At 47.7% G+C, this 24679-nt stretch overlaps 1 protein-coding gene across 1 annotated transcript; it reads right to left on the reverse strand.

The window, feature by feature from the left end:
• Positions 1 to 315: 315 nt before the first annotated feature.
• On the reverse strand, positions 316 to 1110 carry LOC139052062 (CLIP-associating protein 2-like). The gene has a single exon (XM_070529131.1). It carries the CDS (start codon positions 1108 to 1110, stop codon positions 316 to 318), a length of 795 nt encoding a protein of 264 aa, XP_070385232.1.
• Positions 1111 to 24679: the final 23569 nt, after the last annotated feature.

A 24679-nucleotide genomic window follows, 5' to 3' on the forward strand; every position in this document is an offset into this window, starting at 1 on the left:
ACACAAGGGTAGCCCATGAAAGTCACCAACTTGTTCACATAAAAGTGGAGCACTGCCCCCCCCCTCGCAGCAATTGAAATGGAAACCTGAAGATAAGCACTTTGCAGCTTAATGGGCTGCAGTCACACGCTCGAAGAAATTAAAAAAAAAAACACACGACACAATAAACAAAGTTCATGTTTCCGTTGCTGCAGCAAGCAAAGTCCAGCACGGGACCACTGTTTTCACCAGAGCAGCAGCAAAGCGAGTAGCCCAGCCCATAGGCACACGTTGACTTGGTAGGTGCCGTTTCCTCCCCGCCCCCACACGCCCACTTTACAGTTTAATGTTGGTAGATGCTGCAGTCGAAGACGAGCCAGTTGCACTTTCGCTGCTGTTTCGCTGCGCCCTCTTGATGTAGAGATTAAGAAGCGCCATCTTAGATCTCGTCAGGGAAGCCACGTGCGGATGCATCAGTTCAGTGCCGACCACGCCATGCAGCGTCACCATACAGAACACTGCCGCCTTCCGCACCGCACTGGCATTGTGGTCATACGCCTTCTTCAAGAGTGGCATCGTCTGCGGTAGAAGCTGGACAGTTACAGCTTTCGGATGCACTTCCGTCAGTCGGGAGATGACCCTGATCGCAGCGACGACGACGTCTTGCAAGTCCGACTCACCGGTGACCGCGTGCAGGTGTCGCACTGTCTCCTCGGCTGGCAGCGCCGCAGCAGCCTCCAGGGCGCATAGCTCGGCCGCTCGGCTCACCTCTCTCTCAGGTTGCTTGAGTGCGGTGAAGATCTTGAGCAAGGTGAGCTCAGAATAACTGTGGAACCTTTGCGGCTGCCTCTTCAACAATTCAGCCAACGCGCGCAGTGCAGCCACCTTTACTGGCACCTCTTGGTCCTCCAGTTCCTTCACCAAGCAGCCGAGCATGTTTCTGAAGTGGTTTTCCCACATCTCTGGTGAGCCATCTTTAGTGAGGGGCACGAGCTCAGACAACGCCTGCTCGCGATGCTCTGCGCTGCTGTTGGGGTTCTCCAGTACGGCAACGATGATGCTGAGGACTTCTTGAGATGCTCGCCCGATCCCGTGCACACCGGTTTCGCCAGGAGATTGCGAGGTCGCCATGCGGTTGACGTGCGTGGCCTCGCGGTTGCCGGTCGGACGCTGCTGTTGGTCGCGCGGATCTTCACGGCTCCTCCCAGTTCTGGGCGGCCAGCTGCAGTTTGCGGCCGCAGTAGCTTCGCGCGTTCGAGAAGCAGGGCTTGATGCACGCAGCAGCTAGTCAATCTCCCGGCACGTGTCGAACGCCAGTCGGTCGGTGATGATGATGACGATGATGGCCTCATGGTATGGCTCATACCCACACTGGGGGATTGGCCAACAATTGCGTGCTGAAACGTTCACCTATTCTTCCTTGCTTATTCTTATTGCTTCCTTGCCTTCTTGTTTTCTATACCACGGCGCATACCCACTACGGGGCACTGGCCGAAAAGCCGGCGAATAGCGGTTGTAGCAAAAAAGTACGTTTTTGCAATGTGAGCTAGCTGGAGCATTCTAAACTTTAAGCAAGTTATTTGGAATGTTTGTAAATAACTAAGAATAAGTAAATTACTGTAAATTGCAGTTTGGCAAAACAATAAATCCGCAAATAAACTGTGTATTCTCTTAGAGTTACCAAGGAACTCACACACGGACTTTAATCGCAATTCTTTCGCAAAAACGCATTCAGATATTATAAAAGCCTAATTTTCGGAATGGAATTCTGAATTATTCGTTTTCCTCTATTGCGAATCGGTGGTAGCTTAATAAAAAAATATAATGCATTCAGGATCTTTGCAGAAATGACACACATAAAACAGTGCCATGGAGACTACACTTCTAGGGATAAGAATTCAGGCGTGTAATACGACATCGTTATCTTGTGACGAAGGCTTTCAATTTATCTGTGCTATACCAAGGGTAAAGCATATGTTTTCAGCTTCTCACTGGGAATGTCTGATTTGCAGAGCACTTTAAAAGTGCTTGTTTTCTATATCTAGCCGTACTGATGTAAGCAGAAGTAGGCAGAACATATATCATTGGCCCATTTAGGAACGTGCGTGCACGTGGGTCGGCTATTTAATTAAAAAAAAAAACACGGTGATCGAGGACCCACACCACGCTCACCACACGTAAAGCCGAAGGTAAAGCCGAAGGTACACTGTCTGAGGATGGGGCGAGCGCTGTGCACACTGACAACGACTCAGTCACTACTACAAGGATTTGAGGAAGTTTTCGAAGAGCAAAAATTAATTGGTGATTATTCTACCTAAATGTATGTGTAAAATCAGGAAGTAGCGTTGAATACGATCAGAATAGCACCTTATCAAAAAATAAATAAATCTCAGTGCCTTTCCACCCTGTGAAGAAGGATGACCAGCGAAGCTCTGTGTGTGGGCCGCTTAATGGCGAACTGCACCTCCGCCGCGGGTCGGCCCGGCATTGCACTATCTTCGGGATCGGCATACGTACGGGGAGTGCTTAGCGCCTGCTTCACCTCCGCCGCGGGTAATAACAGCATTGCACCATCTGCGGGATCGGCCCACGTATGGGAAATGCTTAAAGGGAAGCTGAAAGCTTCTCCAGAAAACATGAGTGAAGAGCAGTACGTCATGGTTTTCAACCTTCTGAATTCATATATCGCATCGAAATTGAGCGAAAGAAGCGCAAACAGGTTTTATTTCGACGAAACGTGCAGCAGCAGACTCAGGGCAGCTCGCGCGCCTCGTTTCCGCCTGTGACTAGTCGGGTGCTTGGTGACGCCAGCAAAGGTGTTCGTCCGAAACGGCTGCTGCCGCTACACACGAAGCACCGGTGCAAGGTAGTTATGCGCTATTTTGCTGAGACGGTCAAGGAAAATTTGGAGAGCTCGTGTTTCTCTGAAGAGTGCGGCGTTAAGTCCAAACCCCACGAGAGCGATCTTGCGCACGACGGCGACGGGCGACGGCTTCGAGCGACAAAACAGGCCGTCGCTTGAACAGATCGCTCGGTGTTGTCGCTCGATCACTCGTTTCTACAAATCTAGAAGTCATCGCTCGTCGCCCGGAAGTGTTATGAGCGACTAGCCAATAGTGCGAAGCCGGAACTGGGTGTACATAACTTAAATACTACTGTTTGTCGCACGGAACGAGCGAACTATTGAATTTTACACGTGCAAGAATAAGAACCTAGTGCAAGACCTGCAGAAATGTTTTATGCTCCTTTTTACCGTAAAATGCATCAACTTATATTGATAAAGCACTCGTCACGCTAGTCTGCGCGCTTGTATTGCTGCCCTGATACCGGGAAATCGTCGCTCAAAGCCGTCGCTCGCGTGGCGTTCGGCTTGTAGGCAACGAGTGAACGCGACAGCCGTCGCCTCGTTTGTCGCTGTCGCGTGCAAGATCACTTGTATGGGGTTTATACTTTAGTCCCTACATGTACGAGCCGACTGCGAAGAGCCGGCCTCTCTAAGAAGCGAAAAATGCTGGAGCAAGCAGTGCTTTCCACGCGAACGAAGGCGAAGTGTTAGCATCTCCTTGTGTTGGAAATGTTCTTTGGTGAGCATGTTTTTTTCTAAGCTGCACTCAGCGATCCAGTGAGTGCTTTTCTGGGACAAACAACTGTAGTGTTATGTTCCTGCATGCCCACTCGTAGAACGTAAGTGGTGATGCGATGTTCGGCATTTGTGCGCTGCCCTAAAGTTGCCGGCAATATGCACAGATGGTTTAAACGCGATAAAAGTTTACCGGCTATTGTAGCACGTGTAGTATAGAACCTTCATCAGCACGCCATCCGCACGCTACTCGTAACAGGCGAATTTCGTCGGCTATGTGACATGGTCGATTTCTCTATTCGCGCGAGAGAAGGGGGCGCGCAGCGCCCTGGCGTGAGGAGGCTTGCACACACATGCAAACTTGACGCTTCCACTGCGTTAAGGTAGCTGCATGCAGGCTCGTTCACAACACACGTGCGAATAGAAAATTCGCGGTGCTGGGCGATGAAACCGGCTTCAAGCTAGGGTTGGACATAAACATGCACCTACAGTTCAGCGTGCTAACACGAAGGAGAACACAAAGCACGCACTATTGATAAACTCTGGTAGAAATCGCCGTCACTCAAGTGGTAAGAGCACATCACTGTTGTTCTTGAGCGCTTCAAGTTCTTTCACTTCACAGCAGCCTCCCACTTAGCTGAAAGCTTCTTGTCTTGCGGGAACTAATGGAACATAGGAACATCGTCGCCGCCGCTGTACAGAACGGTAGGCTGCACAGAACGCCGGCATGATCGGCCTACAAGTTCGATTGATGATGCGCACGTCAGCTACCACTCTAAATACACACAAACAACGGAATGTAGGGTCGAGCGAAGCAGATTAGGACGGCACGCACGCAGAAATAAGCACGCTCAGGCGAGGTCTCGGAGACTGCGAAGGAACGAAACACCAGTGCTGACGTCACTACGCCGTGGTTTCCGGTCACCACTCGCATCGTCAGCGACACATGCAGCGCACGCGGCGCTCTACGGGGAGCGGAGCTACAGTGCAATTTTGAACGACGATTACGTCGCTCCTAAGCGAAAAATCCCCCCAAAATTCTACTTGCCTAATTTATAAGGTTCCCGCATCCGTATTAGAGCGTCTTATTGAATTCTCCAAACTCTTCAGCTTCATTTTACCGCCTGCTTCACCTCCGCCGCGTGTCGGCCCGGCATTGCACCAGCTTAGGGATCGGCCAACGTATGGGGAGTGCTTAACGCCTGCTTCGCTTCCTCCGCGGGTTGGCCTAGCATTGAACTATTTTCGGCATCGGCCCACGTATGAGGAGTGCTTAACGCCTACTTAACCTCCTCCGCGGGTGGGCCCGGCATTGCACCAGCCTCGCGATCGGCCCACGTATGGGGAGTGCTTAACGCCTGCTTCACCTCCGCAGCTGGTGCTAATGGCATTGCACTATCTCCTGGATCGGCCCACGTATGGGGAGGGCTTAACGCCTGCTTCACCTCCGCCGCGGGTTGGCCCGTTATTGCACCAGCCTCGGTATCGGCCCACGTATGGGAAGTGCTTAACGCCTGCTTCACCTGCGCCGCTGGCCGGGCCAGCATTGCGCTATCTTCGTGATTGGCCCTTGTATGGGGAGTGCTTAACGCCTGCTTCACCTCGCCGCTGGTCAGTCCAGTATTGCACTATATTCGGAATCGGCCCACGTATGAGGAGATTTTCGCTTACGACACGAAAATTTCCTTGGAGGGTAGAGTTATACAGCTTCGATGTAAAATGCCTGCACCAGCTTCCTCTTCACACGTTGTTGCGACCTTCGCAATTAAATTATAGATTTTCATTAGCTCTAAGTGATTTGGTGAAACTGTAACATAAAGGAACAGATATTGAACTTCCAGGTTTTATGATTTGAACGTGCGTATCCACGAGGTTGCTGCTTGGCATGATCACGTAGGTTAAACTGCGCTTCCCAACGAATTCAGCTTCCTACAGCTGAGTCACCCGCTACAGCTTGGCTCAGCAGCTGAGTAAATAATTAATGTAATTAGGCGGGCTTGGCGGCGTGGCAACTATGAGCCGCACTCCTCCGGTTCGCTTGCGTTTTACGCAGGCAATCACCTTCACTGGCCTGCTAGCGTCCATCCTGTGCCCCCCTGTGCAGCCGATGGGGGTCTGATGCTCGCGGACCACCAACCGCCAAACCACCCGACCCCTGCTTCCTTCCTCCAACCTGTTTCTTTGCGAAAGCACACACTTCCTGCAGTTCTGCGCAAGGACACCGCCCAATTGCTTACCAAAGAGTTGTCCTTTCCTTGCCTGGATAGACTAGCGCTACCTCATAAACCCTGACGTCATCAACGCTGCCACTGCCGTTCTATAAAATGCCTGGCACAACAGCCCCCTTAACAGTGGGCTTGGCGGCACGACAACTATCACCCGCACTCATCCAGTTCACTTGAATTTTGCCCAGGAAAGGAGTTACTATTCCCTTTCTGCCCGACGTACTCGATACCAGACGTTAATTGCGCGGCCAAGCCCACGGTGTTATTTTCTGATGATTTGTGATTATGCTCATGTCATTCTTGAACTCCAACTACTATCAGGTGTCACTGAAGAAAACAGTGGCCCTGACACTCGATCAACTACAATGCAGGAATCTTGCGATAATATTTCAGCGTTAAGAGAAATTTAAGCCGGGCAAGTAACAGTACTAAATGTCATGAAATCAATGCGTTCCAAATTGTCCCCAAAACGCAAAAGCTTTTGATGACATAAAAAAACTAGGGGAAATCGAGCGTACCTGCCCAACAGCCATGTCTATTAAAACCCCTTGCCGAAGGAGAAGCTCTACCTCGGCAGAGCAACAAGCAGGTCACTAATTTGGCCACCAGCGTGGAGGACTTCTAAAACAGAGTCAGGCGCTCAAATTTTGTATTTTTCGGTGTGAAAGTCGGCGAACGCGAAACGTTGGAACAATAGGAAAATTTAATCCTCGACCTTCGCAGTTCAAAGCTTAGCACTTCGTTGCAGGCTGGAGACATCGAGCGCGCCCACAGGAGTGGCCGCTTGTAAAGAAACAAAAATAAGCATATCATCGTGCGGTTTCGTATACTTTAAAGACAAAACGCGCATCTTGTCACTGAGTGCACAGTTTAAGGGCACTGACCAGAGTATCACCGCAGATTGCTCAACGAACAATCTACTTGCACGCAAGAAAACTCGTCGAATTCAGGAAAACACAGCAAAAGCCGTTCAAGCTTCATTATACGAAACTAATAACTGCAAATACAACTTAAGATTTTCAATTCAGCTGGACAGAGTCTGAACAAAACTCCGCCCTCGGAAAAACAGGCGCAAGCACGTAGCGAGCCTCGCCAATCCAATCCAGGAGACAGAGGAGGAGGCGAGTACGCCGCTGCCAACATGTGGCTCTAAGCTCAATGTTACACCGCCACGTTCGACAACGCTACGTCTTACCGTCCGTAAACATTACGAGCATTAAACTCACAAAATAGCGTACGTTATCACAGCGCACGTAAAGCAGAGAAACCCAATAATGTTCGGAGCGTGCGCAGTGAGGACGACGCTGTTTCCTGACGTACGTACGGATCGCAAGTACCGGTGGCGACTGCACGCGTCGTTTGAGTTCTTCAAATGCGCTCTCGACTTGCGAACTGCGAAATGCAAACTCGACATCACATTTAGTTAGATGTGTAAGGGGCTCAGCGATGCGTGAAAAGTTCTTGACAAAGCGCCTGTAGTAGGCACACATGCCAAGGAATCTACGCACTGCCTTCTTGTCGATGGGCTACGCGAACTTTGCGATGGCGGCTGTCTTCTGCGGGTCGGGGCGGTCGGGGCGGATGACGTAGCCTAGAAACAGAAGCTCATCGCAAGCGAAGCGGCACTTTTCCGGCTTCAGAGTAAGCCCTGATGACTTGGTGGCCTCTAGTACTATCACAAGCCGCCTAAGGTGATTGCCGAAATTTCCGACAAAGAGGACGACGTCATCCATGTAAGCAAGACACGTCTGCCACTTCAATCCTTCCAAAACCATGTCCATCACGCGCTGGAACGTTCCAGGTGCCGAGCACAGTCCAAATGGCATAACCTTGAACTCACAGAGGCCACCTGGCGTGATGAAGGCGGTCTTTTCGCGATCTCTCTCGTCGATTTCTATTTGCCAGCAGCCAGAGTCGAGATCCATCGATGGGAAATATTTAGCGTTGCAGAGCCGATCCAATGCGTCGTCTATCCGTGGGAGGGGGTATACATCCTTCTTCATGATCTATTTAAGCGGCCGATAGTCGAGGCAGAAATGTAAGGCTCTGTCCTTTCTCCTCACCAGGACAACAGGGGATGTCCACGGGCTTTTCGACGGCTAGATGATGTCGTCGCGCAGCATTTCGTCGACTTGCTTTCCTATAGCTTCACGTTCTCGCGTCGAAACACGGTAAGGGCTTTGGCGGAGTGGTTGAGCGCACTCTTCAGTTATTATGCGATGCTTTGCGACTGGTGTTTGTCGAATCCTCGATGACGTCGAAAAGCAGCCTTTGTACGCCGAAGCAGACTTCTGAGCTGTTGCGGCTTAAGCATGAGGAGACTTGGATTTATGAAGTAGTCTTGTTCGGGAACTACGGTCGTCGGGTTAGATGCGACAGAATTCGAGAGGAGAAACGCATTACTGGTTTCCTGAATTTCCTCGATGTATGCGATCGTCGTGCAATTGTTGATGTGCTTGTACTCCTGGCTGAAGTTTGCCAGCAACACTTTCGTTTTTCGTCCGTGTAGTCGAGCGATCCCTCTTGCGACATACATTTCACGGTCGAGTAGTAGACGTTGGTCACTCTCGACGACGCCTTCTACGTCACCGGGTATTTCGGTGCCGACGGAAATAGTAATGCTCGAGCGTAGCTGGAGGCTCACTTCATCTTCGAGCACACTCAAGGCGTGGTGACTACGAGAGCTCTCCGGCGGTATCGCTTGGTCTTCCGACAGCATTATCAATTTCGACTTCAGGTCGATGGTTGCGCCGTGTTGTTTCAGGAAGTCCACGCCGAGAATGACGTCTCGCGAAGACTGTTGGAGCATAACGAAGGTGGCAGGGTAAGTCCGGTCATAAACGGTAATTCTTGCCGTGCAGATTCCTGTCGGCGTAATGAGGTGTCCTCCAGCGGTCGAATTTGAGCGATTTCCCATGCAGTCCTAACTTTCTTTAACTGGGCTGCGATGTGTTTGTCCGCTCATGACGGAGTAATCGGCCCCTGTGTCCACTAAGGCGGCGACTGCGTGGCCGTCGAGAAGCACGTCGAGGTCGGCGGTTCTTTGTCTTGCGTTACAGCTAGGTCTTGGCGTCGGATCACGGCTGCGTCGCGTTGACCTGTGGCTGGTATGTGGCGTCGGCAGGTCGTCTTTCGTTGGCGAATTCTTTACTTTCAGACTTCGTCGGGACGGCGGCGTGTCGTCATGTCGTCGAGATAGTCTCTTCGGCGTCTTCTTCGGCGGCGGAGGATCTTCGTCAGTTCGAGGAACAGCAACCGCACCTCCATCGGTTGCTGCTTTCAGTTTTCCGGATATGGGCTCACAAAGTGGCCCCGGGCTGGGATACTGTATGGACGGCGCTGCAGCGACAGGTAGCGTCCTGGTGATGGCGAACGGGACGGTCGTCGAGAGCTCCACTGAGTAGCGGCGAGGTAGTCGGCGATATCGCGAGGGCGTTCACCTTGCTGCGGGCGCGGAGCGTTGACAGCGAACCCTCGCAGTCCCATTTCGCGGTATGGATGTCGGCGGTAGATATGTCCATCTTCCCCACCGTGATAGCAGAGCGGGCGGTGATCGGGGTCGCGCCAAATGTCTGTCTTCCTCGGGTGGCTGCGCTAGGCGACGGGCGGGCGTGCTGGCGGCGGCGGTGGACGAAGGAATTGCGGCGTTATATAAACAGTGCCCTGGCGCGGTCGCGGACCTCGACGAGTGATTGGGAGCTGTCACAAGAGCGAACATGCTATAAGCTGTGTGTTCTTGCGCTGCTGTCAGTTGCGGAAATTTACAGTGCGAGGTGCCTATATGGGAAACCAGCGCACAGGAGGCGCTGCGGCAGTTTGAGTGCGCAACTGAAACACGATGACACCATCCGATAGCGAGGCCATGAAAATGGTAAACATTTTGGATTTCAATGGACGGGCACCTGTGCCAGCGTGTGCTTTATATAGCTCTGTGTGTCCAGCCAAGCTCTAGCCCTACCCAATCGCGTTTGAGAAGCGCATGCAAAGGTACGCTTGTCTAGCACGCCAGTCCCAGTCTGGTCAGAAGCTGGACGCGACCCATGGACGCATGCATACCTCAAGACGAGCGGTGAAGTTGCTGATGTGGAAATCGCAGCATGTGCTACTGAAAACTCTTTCCACCACACGCTATGGGTTATACAGCGCTGCTGTCGACACGGGAAGTTTGAGCGCTGGTTGCCCATACGGGCCACCACCGCTTGTCCACAATGCAGAAAAATAACAGCTCAAATAAATTCGGCGGTTTTACGTGTCAACACCACCATATGAGTGTGCGACACACCGTAGAGGGCGTATCCTCATTAACTTTGACCACCTGGTGTTCTTTAACGTACACCTAAATCTAATTGCGCGAGCGTTTCTTTTTTTTTCTCTTAAAGAGTGCTGTCAGTGGCGTGATCATAATTGTTACCCAATACCCCTCAAGGTGAGCTACCTCTCGAGCCTTCCCAGCCCACTGAGCTAATAATGTCACAGGAGTGCTCTCATCGTGACGACTGCGACGTTCAATGTGGAGATCCACAATAACAAATCGCAGACCGAGCTGACCATTTTCACACCAATGTCATTGCTAACACTACTCGCTCGTGCTAGACGCAACACAAGCTTACAACGATCATAATTCAACTTTCAATTGCATGCTAGTCGACACGTTCTCAGTGCACAATTTCGTCAACCATCTGGATAGGAACCTCGCTGGATGTTTTACTGTTATGTTGCGTCGTTTTTCACGAAAGCCTTCTCCCGCAAAAACAATACATTTTTGAGATTGACAAGGCAAGCTAGTAAATAACTCATACGAAGCAAATGCATAAAGGGTTATAGTGATTTTTCAAAAAATATGTATAAGTAAATAAGATTTCAGATGGTATTGTTTCGACCGGCAATGACAATGATTTCTTCGCGCCTGTCACGGTGCTTTGATCGAAAGCCTAATCATTTTGCTCAAACGTGTTGCCCCAATACTACTGTGTAGTGTTGTAGTACTACTACTGTTGCCCCAGTACTGTGTACTGTTGTTGATATTGTAGTAATGTGGAGTTTTCCTCTTCATAACAGCGCAAAAAGAAAAAAAATATTACAGATAGTAGCTAAGCGCAACGTACATTGGAAGATCTGAAACCAGCAATTATTTTTAATTTGCGGGTTGGTCTTCTTCGCTGGTTTTGTTTGTTTTCTCCGCTGATTTTGTTTGTGTACAACTTCAGCAAAAACAAAGATACTACTATTTCATTGCCAGGACCTTTATTCCCTCCACACACACAAGAAGGACACCAGATAATTGACACTATCAGTTTATAAACTGATATTGTTTTGCTATATTTCAGTGCAGCGTGGTGTCTGCCAACGGAGTATTTTCTTAGTATCAGTCCAGTGTTAGCAGTGAGAAGCAGTTCGGTCTACCATCCCCATGAGGGCATACTAGCCATTGTAGCGCTTTACTCTATGACAAGTGCTAAAAACTTGGTGTGCTTTCTCCTTTCCGCAGGTCGTCCATCCATTCTTTCATGGTGACCATCAACGTTGTGTCCGTCAGGCCTCCTCCTCATTTTAGCTTCACCATCGCGAGAGCGGACAGAGAAAGGAAGCTTTCTTCACAATCAGCCCCAGCGGGTTTCCAACAGTCGGAACTGCTGCAATCTGCATTCAGTGGCTGGGCATGCTAACTACATTCTTAGTTTCACAATGGCTAGAGCGCGCAGAAGAAGTAGAGCTTTGGTCGCTATCACTACCACGAACCCATGTCAATGCAGATATAAGTACGTGCAGGGGCTGGGCATGCTAACTTCTGCGCTACCACCTGCCGCCGCCACCTCACATTTTCTATGCATACCTGCTTCTTGTTTTCATCGCAGACGCATGCAGGACAAACGCGGATAAGTAATTGGATTGTATTGGGAAAACGTTCATTAAGCCTGTAGTAAAGCGGGAAGGCGCGCTTCGGACGCGGCCTACGTCGTCATCGTGGCGGGTGCTCTGCGAGGGCCGTGGGTTGTGGCGCGAGTTGGGCTGTGGGTACATAGTGTTTTTTTTTGGCTGGTAGTTAAGTATGCCCGTGCAGAGGGATATTTTCAGAAGACGTGACTGGAATATGCACAGTATCATGCCTAAGATTGTAATTTATTTTGCTTATTACACATTTAAATGTCTTTCTCATAATTTTAAACGAATGAAAAAAAATAAATTATGGGGTTTTACGTGCCAAAACCACTTTCTGATTATGAGGCACGCCGTAGTGGAGGACTCCGGAAATTTCGACAACCTGGGGTTCTTTAACGTGCACCTAAATTTAAGTACACGGGTGTTTTCGCATTTCGGCCCCATCGAAATGCGGCCGCCGGGGCCGGGATTCGATCCCGCGACCTCGTGCTCAGCAGCCCAACACCATAGCCACTGAGCAAGCGCGGCGGGTTTCTCAATGAATGAGTCATTGGCCATAAATTCCACAGAAGCCAGATGGGTTGATTGTATTGATATGGTCACTTAATTTCTTACAGGTAATGAGGCCTCTACCATTATGACCGGGGTTGTTGGAGAAGTATGGGAGAGGCCTTTGCCCTGCAGTGGGCGTAACCAGGCTGATGATGATGATGATGATGATGATGATGATGATGATGATGATGATGATGATGATGGATGAGGCCTCTTGGGCATGCTAACAGGTTTCCAAATTAGGTATAGCACATGAGCACTTTGTGTCATGGCACGACAGATATGCACCTCCTAGGAAACAGAACTGATAGTATAGTTCGAATGAATTCTATCACAGTAAATTATTTAAGGTGCTTTGAAAGATTAAAATTTTTTCTAGGCTATCGAGGTTCAGGACGTTTAGTTAACGCAAAAAAAACATATCGAGCAAGAAATGCCCTGTCAGTATGCTTCACTTTCTTTTTTTTTTTCAATAAATGGAACCGATTTCCCTCAATTTTTATGAGGTGAAACGTTTTAAAAATATATTTAACACAGAGATTCTCTGGAAACTTTGTGTGACATATAACAAGACAGCATACCTATGTGGCCATTTTAATATTTCCCGATCTTTTAGCCTTCCCTGACTGTTTTCATGAAAATTTTCTGGCAATCTATGACGCCTGCAGCTTAAGTGCAATAAAAAAATATTGTGGTTTAATGCTTGCCAAGTACTGCCAGTCCATAATATTTAGATAAAACGAATAACACGTCAGTCACTCGACATGCAGTATTAGATTCAACTGACTTGAATCCCCTGTTTAATAAAGCTTACAAGAGTTCCGGCAAGTTCGTAATTGATGGCCACACGAGTACAGCACAGAAGACACAGAGACACACGTAAAGCAAATGCAGCATTGTGAGGGAAAACTATACAATGAGTTATTTTTACAGTTCAATAGTAGTTTTCTATATAATTTGCTCTCATCACTTATGCCTCTAGTTAGCTGTTTACCTCTGACTAAAGACTACATGACAACATTAATCAGTACCATTATGATGTTTCGTTATGTTACAGTATGATAAGCAGTTAGACAACCGTAATGGTCGCCGGTGCCAACAACGCTACGTTTCGTTTCAAGGCAGGTTCATGTGACACACAGTGTACTTATAAAAATAAAAGAAATGCGAGAATCCCAAACGATTCCTATAAAAATAATTGTTGAAACAAAGATACCCGGCTGGACTGTGCACATTTTTCACGTGTTAATGCAATATGCCTGTGCCGCCTCAGAACATCCTCAGCATACTGAGTGCAGTTTTGAACAATCACGTTAAGATTTGCAATTTATTTCCGCTTAGAACAGTCTGCAATGTCTCTTTTCTCATACTTCCAGATGAATACATTTGCCACACTTTCAGTAGAATGCACATGAACGGGGGCGTACTGATCAGGTTACTTATCAACTAAAACATGCTACGATCTCTTAGGTGTGTTGATAAGGGTAGAACAAATACAATGTCCACTGAATTGTTTGAATAATCTGTGCGTTATCTCCTAAGAAAAGACCACCAAATTGATAATCTGGCTGTTTTTTTTCTTTTGTACGGCGCATATAGTATGCAGTCTGTCCAAGACGACGGCACTACATGCAACAGTAATGAAAACCGTAACACTTATTACGCACGACAAGGGCTTCGTACCATGCACGACTGGCACAATGCGAATCTGCGCCACCAGCTGCCTAGTGATTAAGAGTACGTAAACTGCATAACGCCGAAACATCGAAAGCCGCTTAACGCTTTTCATGTAGCTCGAAAGATAACTTCTGCTGCTAAACTGTTTAAAAAAGAAACAAAAACAAATCTTCGGACTACCGTCAAACGCAATGCCTTCAGTTTGAAACGTGTAACGGTGCTTCCCGGAGCGACTAATTTATTGTTCTCTAACTTTTTCGGCTAAGTTGCGAAGCTGCGAGTGACTGAGCTTATCGCAGGTTTCATGCTGCAAAAGCGTTTGTGGTTGCATATAAATAGACTGGGTGAATCCAGAGATTTCTGCTAGATATTTCTTCAAGTCTCGTGTTTTGCTTGTGGTAACTTCCCAAAATTATTTATACTGGTTGCCAGGAACCTTAAAGATACTGCTACTTTTAAACTATGCGAAAACGGAAGCGCACACACTGCCGATACATGCCCCGCAAACACGGCCTTTCATCCGAACACGCTAGCAGTTATTCAACTATACGTGTCTGTAGGAAAATTCTTGATGCTAAGACAATTTCGAGATATACACGTAAAGCGTGTCACGAGAATTTCACTACACATGCGACGCAGCATTCATCGCGGCCGGACCAAGCGCAACGAAATGAGATCTACCACACTGGCTGCCCAACACACACAATCCGCTTAGTGGTAGCTCAGTATCAAGGTAAAACATGGTGTACTTCCTTTTTTACGCACCTAAACTATATTGCTAAAATCAACAAGCCCGAGCGATCGCTCGCCGTAAAACATTCCGTAGAGTAAAAGCGAGAACAATAGCGTGTTATCAAACCATGCCAAGAACAAACCGACACTATACCCGAGTCGCCTGCGCTACATGCAGCCGGTTCGGGCTACGAAATGCGCTCACATAATCGTGAGCTATTGACGCAAAACATCTTTGCTAAAGCTTCCCGTTCAGTGTAGTTGACGTGTGATGCCACAAAGAAGACACGCATACACAGACACCAACGTTCAGGCAGACACCGCACACCGGTAGAACCGTTTACGTGCCTGGCGCACTCGTTGAGACGGCGCACCGCCGCGCATGCGCAAGAGCTCCGAGCATGCGCAGGTGCTCCGCGCGCGAGGGCGTGCGCGCTCGGAGGAGTGTGAGCGCCTTTTTCTCCTTCATTTTTTTTTGTCTCTTTCTCTCTCTCTGCACGCCATGCGCGCCGGAACGGGTGGCTTTTCCATTATTCTTCTTTTTTCATGGACGAAGGAAATGCGCTGGCAGGTTGTATGACAAACGCTGTGGGCTATCGTATGAGACTGGAACGCCAACATGAATGCTCTGTTTGTAAAAGCCGTTACAGGGCCCTTTGGACATCTCAGGCGCATTATTGCCAGCGTCGATGAGTAATACAGCGTATTTGTAGCATATCTTCCAGCGTACCACCAAATTTGATGCCCGCACGTACGTTATTGCTAATTTTCTGTTCCGATGATAGGTCAAAGCAATCAGTACAGCATTGAGGTACTCATATGCGTGGCTGCGCAGGCATACCGCCGGCGAAATACTGGGTTTGCTCAGAGAATTTGACACCTATTTTAAGTGAATGAGAAACTTTGATGAGCTTATAGTGCAGGATATCAGTCAACAAAAAACCGCATTATGTTAGTGAGGCAGCCGAGATATGAAGACAATGTGAAAAGTATCCAAGACTCGGACGACACACAATGCGAACACCACATGCGCGACATCGGTTCATCGCAGATTCCCGAAGTCCGCGTTGTCAGCTACAAACATTACGAGTTTCTTTGCTGTTGGCTTGATGCCTGTTTGAAATGCACTTGTAGCTGAAGCTGGCGTTCATAACATCTATTATAACAATTGGATTGGCGTTTTGCTTTCTTTATTCTACTGCCGCAAAAGTGATGCGAAAACTGTGAAGACTGTCTTGGGATTGCCGAGAGCGACTACGTAGATCATATCATGTGGTCAACAAATGTGGAGGTACACACTATGTGTATACTAAAGTCTACAAATAGGCTCCACAGCAATCTCAGCAGTATACAACTTCAGTGGCTTATATCAAGCGCAGCTACGTATTATCCACCGGTACCTGCGCTTGGTTACAGCGTACACGGGTTGGCCCCAGATTAGCGACGTTTGTCTATTGTTAATATATAGACATGCAAGACCACGACAACTCAGAGGCAGACGAGGTGGTGAATTCACCACCTGCTCTGCCGGCTTTCGCCACTTATTCACCACCTTTGCCACATCTTCACCATCTGACCTTCACCACCTGGTCTTCGCGAAGTGTACGTCCGGGAAGCAGCCAGGTCTAGGGCCTTCGGGTGCCTGGAAGACCTTGGTGACTCGGACGGTGCCTGCTCCGCCGCGATCCTCGTTCGGTGCAGCTGCACCGAACGCAGACTAGCAGTGTGCACGGTTTGCCCGCCGCGCCGGGGTTGCGGTGCCGTCGTGAATGAACCAGTACCATATCATCGCGTTTGCAGAGGGCAGGGGGTACGGGAACTCGGAATTACATATTATCGACTTTCTTCTATAGACATTCAATACACCGGGAGTAGAGAAAAAAAAAGAAACCTTGTCGACTATTGTCCATAATATAGAGAGTCTATAGACAAAGTATGGACAAAAATAAACAGAAACTATATCGGCTTTCGTCTACAGGTAGTCCATATAGAGGGGAAGCAGACAAAAAAGAAATGAACACCATATCGACTTTTTTCTATAGACTGTCTACAGACTGAGAATAGACAAAAAATAGAAACGTTATCGACTTTTGTCTATAGACAGTCTATAGACTTTGTATGAACAAAAGTCCAAATCTATAGAAACGCAAGGTCGTCTATAAAAAGTCTATAGACTTTCGATAGACAGTCTAAAGTCATTTGTTAAGGGACAGACCTTAGTAAACTGTAGGTTGTCTTTACCGGATCAGCGATCTCTTGCCCGTTTCCCTAAAGGTGTCCATATACTATGCACTATTCATTATAAAATATGAAGACGCCGAGTAAACAGACACACACAAGAGAATAGAACGGGACAGGGCGCCACTCGCAACTGTTTTATTTACAGAACGCAGGCACATATATACTGTCAGTCAACACATGCGCACAAAGCAAACATTCATTCACGCATCTAATCAAACATTCATGACGCAACACGCTCAAGAAACCTCGTCTCGGCCTTATATAATGTTATCGAAGTATCGCTAACGCACAAGCTGCCTTTCTTGCCTGTGTGATAGGCTTTAACCAGTTCCCTTGCTCTAGTATCTTTACTTCGGGCAAGAATCCGCACGTCTGAAAAACGTGGTTCACAAGAGCGTGAGGGACAGGTCCCGATGTGCTTAGCCAAATTTGGGCCCTCTTTCATTAGCTCAACATTTCTTTCGTGCTCCCTGACACACTCATTAACACAGCGCCCGGTCTGACCTATATAGGAACGACTGCACGAAAGGGGGATCTCGTAGACAACCCTTTCGGCACACTTCATGAAAGGTCGCCCATGTTTGGTTCCACAGCCTTTTTTCACTTCTTTTTTCTTTTCTTTTGGCGATTTGGGAGCAAAGGCTTCTGAGCTTCCTTGGGGCTGAAAACACTAGCGGGACGCCATGTCTGCTCGCTACCTTCTTCAGATTGTGGGCCACCTTGTGCACATACGGCACAGCCACCGGTCTCACCTCTTGCCGAGGGGCCTCTGCTCCAGCTCTCATCGCCTTTCTCTTCATTTTCTGTAAGAGGCTTTCGGCTACTCCTGTTAGGAGCGAACCCTAGCCCAACAAGAAGTGCTTTTAAGATACTATGCACTATGTTTTTCCAAATTGTCCTAATGTGCACTGGTCTGGGGCACTACAACAATAACTAATTTTCAGCAGTTATTGCCTCTGCAAAAGAAGGCATTTTGGGCTATTGAGGGTTACCATGGTAGGCCCGAAAACCTACCAACATTACCACTCTACCATAAGCATGATTTACTTCAAGAAACCATGTTTACATATATCGCCAGTTACAGTACATCCATCGTAATCGTTTGTATTCCATTGCTCCAAACCGCCCTCCTTCTAAATACACCGTTCGCCAACACAGAAACTTGGTCCCTAAAACGAGGACAAATTAGGGCAAACAAAAGCACCATTACCAGATTCCAGTTGTTCGCAATAACCCATCTTTAGGTGTCATGTTTAGTCTCCCTAAGAACCAATTTTAAAAAGACATAAAAAATTACTTATCAGCACTGACTAAATATAATTTCAGTTTTTTACTTAGCGAAGCATCTCTTGTTTTCCTATCACGTTGTTTACGTGTGTGTTTTCTTTAACGACCTCATGCCCTGTTTATACACTGCCTTTTGATTTAAGGTGCACTGTCGTTGTATCAAAAGTAATATTTTTCACGGTAATACTGTGGTTTGATGAAATGTATTTTGTTCACTATCATACTGTGATGCAATGTATTTGATGCAATGTGTTTTGTTCACTATCATACTATGTTAATATGTATTTCTGTCTTGCTCACTGCTGTGTCGACTGTTTTGGGGAACTGTGACCTCTTCAGGCTTTACCGCCTTTTGTCGCAGTTCCCTCTTTCATCTTTGAAGGAAAATAAACCTCAACTTCAACTTCAACATTTGTTTATTCAAAATTGGCAAAAATCGCAAATTTTCAGAAAACGAAACCATCAGTTTACAACTCTGTCTTTCGGCAATGGAAACTGATATCACAGTTCTGTGCACTGCATCTTACAGCACATCTAAAGCGGAAAAAATCGATATATTACGCATGAATCTAAAGAAGTTTAGTAATGTGGAAATACAGCTTTTCCACAACCCTTGTTCACAACGTAACGACTTCACGTAAGATATAAATCGGCATATTTGATTTGTCCGCTTTGAATTGTCTGAAGGAAGCTGTTTACAGAACCGCGATATCAGTTCTTGATGCGGAGTAATTAATTTTTAAATTTCGTGCTTCTGTATTTTTCGCACTTTCGAATTTTTGAAAATCTTTTACCAAGAAGTCAAGCCCTAAATGGAAATTCCGCTTCCAATAGTCATTAGAGTTTACCTTTCTCTCCCGAATTCAGCGAATTTCATTAAAGTCGGCCCAGGGGTTCTCAGAAAAGCGTTTCGGCGTTTTACATCTACTCGAATAGGCCGCGCCGAAGTTGGGCCCGAGTTAAAGCTTACTCTTAACGACTTCACTCTTAAAACGGTTGCACCCTTTGGGGCGTATATTTGTCCCACAACGATAATCGTCATCTGCCTTGCTTGCGTTTCCTTTCGTGAAAACTATAGGCCTTCGCTACTTTCCTGTCGAGAATGCCGCGTCACGCTGATATCGCGCACGCCCTTCGTGACTGGGAAGTACCGGGCTCGCAGCGTTAAAGAAAGGAAACGCGGGCGAGAGAGATGACAATTATTGTTGTGGGACAAGATAAGCCCCAAAGGGTGTAAATTTTTCTAAGAGTGTTCGGTGTAAAAAAAAGGAATAAAATAACAAAAGAAAAAAGAAAGACGCCTCAGCCGTCAATATGGCCGCCTCAGATTTCGTCATGATGGCACCGCCACCATCGGCACTGCTCCGTGCGCAGCTACCAAGCTGTTCACTTTCGTTATCTTTCTTCCCTCTTGATGCCAGCGACGCGCAAATCTGCACAATCATTCCGTCATGCATCGCTTCTGCGACCAAGCAAGATTTCGGCGGCACACGTTCACTGCCGTATTGACACTAAAACTTTAAAATGCTTGCCTTCGAGAAAGCAGCACGAATAAGAATGGAACGCGACTATGTGGCCATGGGGAACATGTTCACGGGGCCATACTATTGATGACAGCAGTTAGCTTGCTTTCAATATGTTGTTGGCTTGTTTTACCCTAGGTAGACATTAGGCAGTATAATGCCAAGCGCTTGGTGGCGCTACCCACCACCCCGTTCCAAAGGGGACGCTCATAACATCCATCCATTCATCCATGTAAACAAGAGAGGAGGCCATGAGCAACGCCAACTTCCGGCTTCATTAGCTTCACAAAGAGTGACGTCAGGGTCTCCTGAGTTTCCTTCCTCCGTGCTGAAACGTTATCACTTTATTCTATGACGTTATCCTAATGTCGTGAAGGCGCGAGCCGACGCACGGCCGGTCTCGAGAGGTGCGCGCGCTTCTCTTCTTGCCGGTCTCTAGGGGAGCGCGCGCTTTCCTTCGAAAGCGCGCGCTCCCCTAGAGACCGGCCGTAGCCGACGTGAAATATATGGCAAATACTCAGGCAGATGGCGCCAGTGCTCGCTGGCGGGTAAAGTCCCTTGATGATTTGAAAGTAGCGACACTCTTTGAACTCTGCCGCCACCGCGCGACCTCCTCGCCTCCTCCTCGCCCCTTGCGCGTTCCCCCCGCGGTAACCAATTTTGCCCCCGTTTTTCTGCACGACGATTGGTCTCCCTGCCGTTGCCCTTGGAAACGCGCGGATCTTGAGTTTTGCTTGTGTTTTTCTTTTTCGTTCGCGCCATTTTCCTCCTCAGCACGGCAGGCTCGGCGCTTTAGCTCCGCGTAGCGAACGTTGTACGCCGTGTTTCCTGCTATATGTGCTAGCGCTATGCCGGGCTCTTGCGCATATAACTGCAGCAAGAAGCCTGAATACGGTTATGCCGTTTTTATGATACCACAAGGAAAGCGTGACGGCTTGCGCAGGAAGCAGTGGCTGCATGACAATGGCCGAAAGAACTTTGTTCCGACAAAGAACAGCGTTGTTTGCGAGCTGAGGCGTCTTTCTTATAGCTCGTAGCAAAGCATCCCGTAATGCTGCATTTTTTTTCATTCTTCCGCTCACCACGCTCATAAACGCTCACCAGCGTTTATGTTGCGGTTGTCCTCAGTATGCTTAATATTCCCCTCACACGTCGCGAACTGTTGTTATTCACTCGGAAGTGCAGCCTTATAGATTGTGCTTTGCGCCCTGAAAAAATTAGTGGCAAGTATACCCGTGTTATTGCAGGTGATGAGCGTTAGCTAGTCAACATTGAGTTTTTTTGAAGTTTTAAGGCGAAAGCCTTGAGATCTCTGTTTCAAGGTCGCCTTGTAAACTGGAGGTATCACGTGACCCAAGGAAGGCCAGAGGTGACCCAAATCATGTCCGCGCCTGCATAAGAGAATGATTGCCCAAGTTAATTAATGAATCATTAGTGATTGACATAAAATGGATTAGGGAGGATTAATGATTAGCGTGTATTAAAGAAGATTAAGGTGTATTAGAGTGCCTTAAGAAGGATTAAGATGCATGAATAAGGATTAAGGTGGGTGGAGGAGGATTAAGGCCGATTAATGTGGATTAAGGCGGATTATGGTTGCTAAAGGAGGATTAAGACTGATTAAGGTGGATTAGGGACCATAGAGCTGGATTAGGTTTGATAGAGGTGGATTAGGGTGTATTAAGGTAGATTGGGACTATTAAGCAGGATTAAGGTGGATGACGGAGGATTAAGACGGATTATAATGGATCGCGGTTGATAAAGGAGGATTAAGAACGTATATGGTAGGCAAGGTGCATTAGGAGCGATGTAGATTGATTAGGTTGTATTAAGGTGGATTGGGAGCATTAAGCTGGATTAAGGTGGATGAAGGAGCATTAAGGTGGATTAGGGTGGACTAAGGTGAAAAAGGGTTCATTGAGTATCAAGCCCGATTAATCTACCATAATCCCCATAATGCACATTAATCCATCGAATCCACATTCATCGACCTTAATCCTCCTTCATTCACTTTATTCCACCATAATCCACGAGAGTCCGCCTTAATGAACCCTAATCTAACGTCATCGACCTTAATCTGCTCTAACTCTCCTTAATGCACTTTAATCCTCCTTAACCAACGCTACTACTTCCTCATCCACTTTAATCCACCCTAATCCGCTATAATCGTCCTTAATTCACTTTAATCCACATTCATCTACTTTAGTCCACCCTTATCCTCCTTCATTCACTTTAATTCACTTTAGCCCACCATAATCCTCCTTAATGCACCTTAATCCTTCCTAATCCATCCTCATCCTTCTTCATGCACTTTAATCCACCCTAATCCACTATAATCGTCCTTAATGCACCTCAACACATCTTCATCCACCCTAATCCACCTTCATCGAACTTAATCCAACCTTGTCCTCCTTTATGCACCGTAATCCACTTTCATCAACTTTAATCCACCTTAACCCTCCTTAATACACCCGAATTCATCTTAATCCAATCCTAATCAATCATTACTTTGCTAATCATTAATCATCTCCTATGCGCGGCTGCACATGCTTTGGTTCGCTTCCCGCCTTCCTTTAGTCACGTGATATTTTCTGTAGCCCACAACGGGACCTTGATACAGAGGTCTAAGGCTTTCGCTTAATAAGCCACACACAAAGGGATGTGTCAAAAGCAATACTATATCAGACGCACGAAATAAAGCATCTCATCATGCGGATGAAAAATTGTCTGGAGTATAGAACTCGCCTCAAAAGCTCCTTTTACATCGGTATACCCGGATAATACGGCTTTAGGAAAAAATCCAACCTCGTCATAAATGTTGCCTCTAGCATTATCGATGCTGCTGTTAGCATTTCTCAAAATTTTCAACCCCACTGGGGCGCGCAACTGGCCCAAAATAACACGCCTCCATAGAATCCTGCGGCCCGTCCGCGGTAGCCAAGGAGGAATAGCGTGCCGTGCGCAGCCGACGGGCGAGGAGAATCGAGGAGGAAAGCGCCGTGAGGAGGAGAGTGTCGCTACTTTCAAACATCAAGGGGCTTTACTGGCGGGTAAAGTCCCTTGATAATTTGAAAGTACCGCCACTCTTTGAACTCTGCCGCCGCCACCCGACCTCCTCGCCTCCTCCTCGCCCCTTGCGTGTCCCCCCCCCGCGGCAACCAGTTTTGCCCCCGTTTTTCTGCACGTCGATTGGTCTCCCTGCCGTTGCCCTTGGAAACGCGCGGATCTTGAGTTTTGCTTGTGTTTTTCTTTTTCGTTCGCGCCATTTTCCTCCTGAGCACGGCTGGCTCGGTGCTTTAGCTCGGTTTAGCGAACGTTGTGCGCAGTGTTTTTGGTCTATGTGCTAGCGCTATGCCGGGCTGTTGCGCATATAACTGCAGCAAGAAACCTGAAGATGGTTATGCCGTTTTTAGGATACCACAACGAAAGCGTAACGGCTTGCGTAGGAAGCAGTGGCTGCATGACATTGGCTGAAGCAACTTTCTTCTGACAAAGAACAGCGTTGTTTGCGAGCTGAGGAGTGTTTCTTATAGCTCGTAGCAAAGCATCCCGTAATGCTGCATTTTTTTATCATTCTTCCGGCCTGCTCACCAGCGTTTTTGTTGCGGTTCTCCTCAGTATGCTTAATATTCTGGGGTGGCTCCATCACTTCGCACGTCGCTAACTGTTGTTATTCAGTCGGAAGCGCAGTATTATTGATTCTGCTTTCCGCCCTGAAAAAATGAGTGGCAAGTATCCCCGTAGTGTTGTAGGTGATGAGCGTTCACTAGTCAAAATTGAGCTTTTTTTAAGTTTTAAGGCGAAAGTCTTTAGATCTTTATGTTTCAAGGTCGCGTTCTAAACTGGAAATATCACGTGACCCAAGGAAGGCCAGAGGGGACCCAAAGCATGTCCACCCCTGTATGAGAGAATGATTACCCAAGTTAATTAATGAATCATTAGTGGTTGACATAAGGTGGATTAGGGAGGATTAAGGTTGATTAGAGTGCATTAAAGACGATTAAGGTGGATTAGAGTGCATTACGAAGGATTACGATGCATGAATAAAGATTTGGGTGCGTGGAGGAGAATTAAGGCGGATTATGGTGGATTAAGGTGAAGTGTTGATGAAAGGGTGTTAAGACCGATTGGGGTGGATTAGGATGCATGAACAACAATCCAATCACTAATAAATCATTATTTGGTAATCATTAATCATCTCTTATACGCGGCTGCACATGCTTTGGTTCGCTTCCCGCCTTCCTTCGGTCACGTGATATTTTCTGTAGCTCACAACGGGACCTTGAAACAGAGGTCTAAGGTTTTCGCTTAATAAGCCACTCACAAAGGGATCTGTCACAAGCAATACTAGACCAGACGCACGATGTAAAGCATCTGATCATGTGGCAGAAAAATTGTCTGGAGTATAGAACTCGCCTCAAAGCCCCCTTTAAATCAGTATACCCTGTTCATACGGCTTTAAGAAAAAACCAACCTCCTCATAAACGTTGCCTCCAGCATTATCGATGCTGTTATTAGCATTTCTCAAAATTTTCAACCCCACTGGGGCGCGCAACACGCCCAAAATAACACGCCTCCATAGAATCCTGCGGCCCGACCGCGGGAGCCCAGGAGGAATAGCGTGCCGTGCGCAGACGGCGGGCGAGGACAATCGAGGAGGAAAGCGCCGTGAGGAGGAGAGTGTCGCTACTTTCAAATTATCAACGGGCTTTACTGGCGGGTAACGCCCCTGAATCTCCCAAAGTAGCGCCATTCACTTCCCTCCTCCTCCGCTCGGCGCGGCCTCGATGGTGGCGCCGCCGGTGGTGGGCCTGCCGTAGCAGACGACGGCTAACACGCTACGGGAGGAAATCCGCAGAAAAGTTCGTTCGAGCCCTGCGGAGCAGTTTTTTCAATCGAGATCTTTCTTCGTCAGTCGGTAACTGGCCTTTAGAATTTCGTGTTCGAGTTGTGGAAGAAATAGAGAAAAGTACCATTATTCAAGGCGTATTTAAGGCTTAAAG

The sequence above is a fragment of the Dermacentor albipictus genome, unplaced genomic scaffold (genome assembly GCF_038994185.2).
Source record: "Dermacentor albipictus isolate Rhodes 1998 colony unplaced genomic scaffold, USDA_Dalb.pri_finalv2 scaffold_17, whole genome shotgun sequence".
NCBI lineage: Eukaryota > Metazoa > Arthropoda > Arachnida > Ixodida > Ixodidae > Dermacentor > Dermacentor albipictus.